This window comes from Orycteropus afer, unplaced genomic scaffold (assembly GCF_000298275.1).
Source record: "Orycteropus afer afer isolate SDZICR_OR568_19922 unplaced genomic scaffold, OryAfe1.0 scaffold00193, whole genome shotgun sequence".
NCBI lineage: Eukaryota > Metazoa > Chordata > Mammalia > Tubulidentata > Orycteropodidae > Orycteropus > Orycteropus afer.
Window position 1 is genome coordinate 4,050,506 of NW_006921780.1, and position 6,652 is coordinate 4,057,157.

Here is a 6,652-nt window from a genome sequence, read left to right on the forward strand (position 1 = left end):
GGGAGGGGAGCTGTTGCATTGTAAATTTTGGTCAATGACATGAGACAAAGTATATGTGAACTGCTGTATGAAAAGTGAATTTCCTCTGTAAATCTTCACCCAAATCAAAATAAAATTTAAAAAAAAAGATACTGCCTCAGAAATCCAAGGAGGGGTCGCTATGAGTCCGAACCAACTCGTCAACAGTGAGTTTGGTTTTTTGGTTTAGTGATCTGTGAAAGAGCTTGGTGATCTGCCTCGATTATCTTTACAACCAAGAAAATCCTAAACAGCAGTTCTACTCAGATCTCTACACATGGGTCACCATGAGTGGGAATTAACTCAACAGCAATGGGTTTGGCTTTTTGGTTTGTTTACTTTTACTAGTTACCAGTACCTAGGGTTATCAACGTAACTAGACAGAGCCCCCATGGGGCCGTGCATTTTGCAGTCTTACAGGTATTTTCACATCATTTTGTAAACTTGTGGATGTTTTCTTAATTATTTATAACCCTTCACAGCATTTGTACCCACCTTTTGTAGGTATTTTCTTAATTATTTATAATCCCCTGTCAATATCTGTCTTCCTCACCAAATTGTAAGTTTCAAAAGGCCAGGAAACGTATTTGTTTTCTTGCCTGACATAATAAAGGCTTCCTGTCTCTGGCTGACTGAGACGTGCTAGAAGAAAAGGACAGTCAGAGTGCAGAATGGAGAGCCCAGAGCCACCCCTGGAATAGCAGGAAAGGCTTCACAGCCTGGGCATTAAGCAATGGGTCTACGCTGAGCCCTGAAGGTCAGTTGGAATTTTAGGAGGACAAGAAGGGAAGGCATATGTACCTTTAGGAAAGCATGAAAGATATGGAAAACCATGACATGTTTAGAAGTGCAAATTAATTAGGATGGATAAGGAGGATCAGCTGGAGGTATGGCTGGAGAGGTTGGCATGCAGCATATCATGAGGAGTTTTAAACACCAAGTTAAGGAGTTTGGCATCTGTCCTTTGGGGAATGGGAAGCCAGACAAAGTTTGTAAGCAAAAGGGGGCTAGTCAGAGCTGACATCTAGCCCCTCATGGGTCCCAGAGCCAGAGCTGTGTGCCCAGCCCAGCTCCCCTGTAATCCACACCTGCTCTCCTATTCTTGCCCAGACACAGTACCCAGGCCCGCAGTACAAGTGTTCATCGCTGCAGCAAGAGATGCCCAGGCCCCCAAGACATGCCAGGTCTTCCTTTCCTGCTGGGCCCCCAACATCACTGATGTCACCTATAGCTGGCGACGCGAGGGGACCATTGACTTTGGTCTCGAGCCACATGACCTATTTGCAAATGGACAAGTGCTGAGAGTTTCACTGGGGCCAGGAGACAAGAGTGTGGCCTATTCTTGCATTGTCTCCAACCCCATCAGCTGGGACTTGGCCACAGTCACCCCCTGGGAAAGCTGCCACCGTGAGGCAGGTATGCCCAATGGTCAGGGGTAAGCTGGGGGGAGAGGGGATCACAAATCATCAATTCTACCTCTGATCCTGCCACCACTGTGCCCAGCCCCAGGGAAAACCTCTCACAAAGATGTGCTGCTGCTGGTGATGGTGCCGGTCTCACTGCTCCTGATTCTGGCTGGTCTTCTCTCTGCCTGGCACTGTGGTCCCTGCTCAGGTAGGAGTCCTGCAGGTACAGGAGGTGGGTAGAGGGGTGCATCCACTAGAGAGGAGAGCGGATGTGCACCTCTTGCTAACGAGATGATCTGTCCTTCCTTATCTCTCCCACCTCATCTCTTCACCCTCTGCATCTCTCACTTTGGCTTCTAGCCAGACTGAACTACTGAGGTTTCTTTTGCAGCTGCAGATGAATGACTCTCTCACATGCATTGCTAGGCCTTTGCACATCTTATTCTCTTTATCTGGAAAACATTTTCCAGGATTTCCCACCCAACTCCACTTCTTCTCCTGTTCCATCTTCAAGGTGTGCCAGGAAGCCTCCCCTGACATTCTTCCCCACCTCCAGGCTAGGTTAATGTCTTCCTTTAATTCCCATTGCCTCAGGGAGCTCTGGTAGCATAGTGCCTAACCAGAAGTCTGGCGGTTCAAACCCACCAGCCACTCCTCGGAAGGAAAGTTGGGCAATCTACTTCTGTAGTGATACCGCCTTGGAAACCCAAGGAGCGGTCGCACATAACAACAACAACATTCTAATCACAGCACTTATTACACTTGCTTCCCCACTGAAGTCTGAACTCTTTAAAGGCAGAGTCTAGGTCACCAATGGGCACCTAACAATGGTTTCTGGAACATAGCTTGTATTCAAAAACAGTTGGCTGAGTGGAAGGATAGGTGAATTCAGCCCCTGATTGCATACCATTTCTAGAGATATCTTGCAGCTGAAATTAATCCTAGGAGAGGTAGGAGGTAGGGTTTTTTCTGTGGGATAGGTGATGAAGATTTGTTGAAGCTCTCACGAGTTGGAGTGCATTAAGAATTAGGCTCTCAGCATTACGAATCGATATCTCTGATATGATTATGAAGGATTGCCTGCAATGCTGCTGTATTAGCATCTGTTTGCCTGTATCATCAACCGATAAGGAGGAAAGATATAATTCCTACACCTTCCCACCCAATAAACAGTTGAGTTATTGGCTGTTACCCAAATTATTATAGTAATTAAGAATAGTAGATATATGAAGAATCGATTGAATGTTTGGGTCTGAGTATATGTATCAGAGCTAGAATTCTATGATAGACCATGTAACGAATAGTGCTATGGATATGAAAATTAGTAAGAAATAGGCAAATTTAAAGCTCATAGATAATTTGAAAGTTTAGATAGTTATTCAGTGTCAGTTAGAGACCTATGAGAGGCTGGCTCCCCCAGCCAGTGTCTGATAGGGTCTCCTTTTTGAGAGGAGGAAAAGGGAAACTCAGAGATCGGGGCAAGTTCAGAGCTGTCAATCCAGCTCAGCCCCTGCCTCTGCCTCAGGATGCCTTGTTCCTGAAAGAACCATCCCCTAATGACCTGGACTTCATGGCCATTTCCATCCCAGGCTTGCTGGCCACAGGGTAGAGAGAGTGGGCCAACAAGGAGAGGGAGGCCTGAGACCTCATAATGGTGGGGGTGTCCCAGAAGGCCAGGGGAATGACTGATTACTGTATAATCTTTCCAGGGGGGCTGGGAGGGAAGAGTTTGTAGCTACCTAGGGACCCCATCTGCTATGTCTGGTCCTTTGCCTGAGACAGTCCCCAAGACTTGTGGTAAGAAGGTGGAAGCAGGAAAAGAGCAGCTTTGACTATTTAACAACTTTATTGACAGAATTCACATACTGTACAATTCACCATACATTTTTATACTTTTAAAGTATAAAATTCCATGGTATTTATTATATTACAGAGCAGTCTATCCATCACCACAATTAATTTTAGAACATATTCTTTTTTTTTTTTTAATTGTGCTTTAGGTGCAAATTTACAGAGCAGAGTTTGTTTTACATTCATTATTTCATGTACATTTGGTTTCTCTTCCCAATTATCATCCCCACCCCTAACCCACTCTCCTCACTCCCTTCAATTTTAGAACATTTTCATTACCCTAAAAAGAAAGCACACATCCCTTAGCCATCACCTCCAGCCACAGGCAACCATTAATTGACTTTCAGTATCTACACCTTAGCCTATTCTGAATATTTCATACAAATAGAGTCATACAATATGTGGTTCTTTGTGACAGGCTTCTTTCACTTAGTATCTCATTTTTGAGGTTCAGAAAAAAGCAGCTTTACCCCATGAGAAGGGACAGAGAGAACTGGACCACCAGGCATAGTAGAAAGTTTCCACGTAGGACCTGGCTCTGCCATGTGACCTCTGGCCAGTCACTTCACTGGATCCATCCTAATCTAACTTTCCGTACCTCCCACAGCTAAATTTATGGCAGAGCTGCATGCACATCAAGGTTAGATGTTAGGAAGAATTTTCTATCCTTGAAGTTTCTCCTTTTGCAGGGCCTTGGAACACCAGAAGATGTGATACTATGCCTGAGGTGATCTTAGGATGGAATCTTTAGGAGTTAGAGACTTTGGGCCAGGCCAAGGATGCCAAGATTCCAAACACTAGAGGAGTAACTTTCTTTTTTATCTCTTCACCAGGGAAAAAGAAGAAGGACATCTGTGCTGACAGTGTGGCTCCAGAGACAGAGAATCCCATTGTGTAGAGACTGCCGTGAGAGAGGATACGAGGTGATGCCTGTATTATCAGAAGCCCCACTGCCCAGGCACATGATGCTCTGAAACATAGCTGGTGCCTGGAAACTCAGTAGTCCTCATAACTCCTGTGAGGCCCTCTCCCTGCCTCTTGGAATAGCCAGGGAAGCTGTCACTCAGGGAGGAGAGAAAGCACTGGCACAACCTTCCATATCCTTCCCCTCCCTCTCCCCACTTTGCATATCTGGGCTCTACTCTGGATAAGAACAGCCTAAGATGAATGCCCCTCAAAGACACTGGACATTTTCCAGGATCCTTAGGAACAAACCGAGCATTTGCTCCCCTGTCACTGTTTATCAAGTATTAACCAACTAGCGCCAGAGGCATGCCTCCAGCCTAGATTCTGTGTTCTAAAAGACAATAGACATTTGAACCAGCAGAGAAACTCTGAATCACTTATCTCCAGCTCCAGTCCCAGTCTCAGCCTCTGTTTGAGATTATGATGTTTCTTGGTTCCCAATGCTTTGTCATAAGAAAAGATAAAGGTGAGAGGTGGGAGACAGGAGTTACTCTTTCTGACCTCATGGACTTTAAGGTCATCTGAGTCCACAGCCCCTCAAAGGTGATTTGCAGTGTAGACAACCAAGGGATGTTTGGCATCCCATGATTGGAATGGATGACATTTTGTAGGCGACACTTTATTGACAGCCTCGCCATCTCTGTAGACCCTCATGCCTCTTGGAAGATCTAAGAGTGGGAGTTGAGGTTCTCCTAACTCTCTAGTGGAATAACCAGGAAAAGAGACTTTGAATTGGACCCATCCAACAGGAAGTTTCAGCACAACTTTCTTTCTGCCTGAGAGTAGGAGATTGAGTCAGGAAGAGTGAAGCAGAAGGAAATTTATGGAGGGAAAGGGTGCTGAGGCATGACAGAATCTGCTACACTCATTTTCAGATGCAAGTCAAGAAGACCCACCCAAGTTTAATAAGGGAAAAAGATTCCATTCAATGGAAGGGAGCTCTGGTGGAGTCGTTCCAAAGACATTTGACTGCTATCCAGAAGGCTGGTGGTTCAAACCCACTGGCCACTCCTTGGAAAGAAGACTGGGCAATCTACTTTCATAGAATTACTGCCTCAGAAACCCAAGGAGGGGTTGCTAGGAGCCAGAATCGACTTGATGGCAGTGAGTTTGGTTTGGCTTTTTGGTATTCACTAGAAAGAATGTCAAGGTCACTTTGAAAGAGGAGCATGTCGGATGGAAGCTATTATTGTGGACATCTTTTAAAAATACAATCTGTCATGGAATGATTCTATCTAGAAAATCTACGGGCTATTGTTATTCTGGAAAATTCTGATGAGCTAAATTTACATTTAGAGGTTAATAGCTAATAAAATTTGGGATTATTCCCTCCCAGGGGTAGTAGGATTTTTTTTCCCCCCTGGGACCTCAAATCTTAAAGAAAAATAGAGAGGAATGATACATTGAAGAAACAAGGTAGGTTGTGAAGTATTTTCCCAAGGCAGTTTCAATCACTCCACCCATGACGTCATTCCTGCCCAAGGGTCTTCCCTCTCCTCCCCACTTCCCAGAGGGCCACAATGTCTAGACAGTCACTTCATCTTGGACAAATGACCAGCACAACTGGCCTCATAAGTGCACACTGCCACTCCTCCACTTGATTGTTCCTGGATTTCCTTGCCTGCTGGCTCTGCTTGGGGATCCATATTGGTCACCTGGCTTTACCTGTCCTTTTCCCTTTCCTGCACCCACTTCTCTTCCATCACCTTCCCTTAAGTCCACCTGAACAGTGCACATGGCCACCCACCTGGCAGCTTGCATTGCCTTCACCTGTCACCTAGAGACAGTCCCCATACCTGGCCACTGAAGACATAAAACTGACCTCAGCCCCTAAAAATGATGTAAAAGGGAAAGTCCATATTTACCAACGAGCCATGGAGGTTATGCGGAGAAAGAAAACACAAAACCACACCACTTCCCCCTTTTTTTCATGTCCCACCTTAGTTCAGAGCAGCTTTAGAGCAAGTGAGACCCAGGCAACTCCTAACAACCTCACTTAGATAGTGGTTTTGTCCGAATCCATGCTGCTCAAATAAACAAACGTTCCTATCCCCAGTGACTCATTTGTCAATTAGTAAACTAATGAGCCCTCCACTGAAAAAATGAAAAGTGATTCCATGAAACCAAGTGTTGTGCTAATAAGCATGGAGATTTGAGCTTTAAAAGTCATACAACAGCAAATATTGATTGAATACCCAGCATGTGCTCAGTACAGTTCTAGGTACTGGGAAGCAGTAATAAAGCAAAGGACTTGTTTTCATGGAGTTTATATTCTAGGTAATATAAATAAACAAGTAAGTATGTGTCAAGTGTTGATAGGTTCTATGAAGAATAGGAAGGGCTTTTTCCATTCTCTAAATGATGGATTGGGAGGAACAGTACCATTTTAGATAAGGCAGTCACTCTCAGGT

General features: G+C 44.9%; 1 protein-coding gene across 1 annotated transcript in view; it reads left to right on the plus strand.

Moving 5' to 3' along the window:
• The window catches only part of SLAMF8 (SLAM family member 8), an 11,088-nt gene extending 6,915 nt beyond the window's left edge, over window positions 1-4,173 (plus strand). The window contains exons 3-5 of the mRNA XM_007947787.2: window positions 1,129-1,434; window positions 1,522-1,632; window positions 4,109-4,173. Of these exons, the coding sequence (XP_007945978.2) occupies window positions 1,129-1,434; window positions 1,522-1,632; window positions 4,109-4,173 (482 nt within the window). The remainder of the gene's footprint in view (window positions 1-1,128; window positions 1,435-1,521; window positions 1,633-4,108) is intronic.
• Window positions 4,174-6,652: the final 2,479 nt, after the last annotated feature.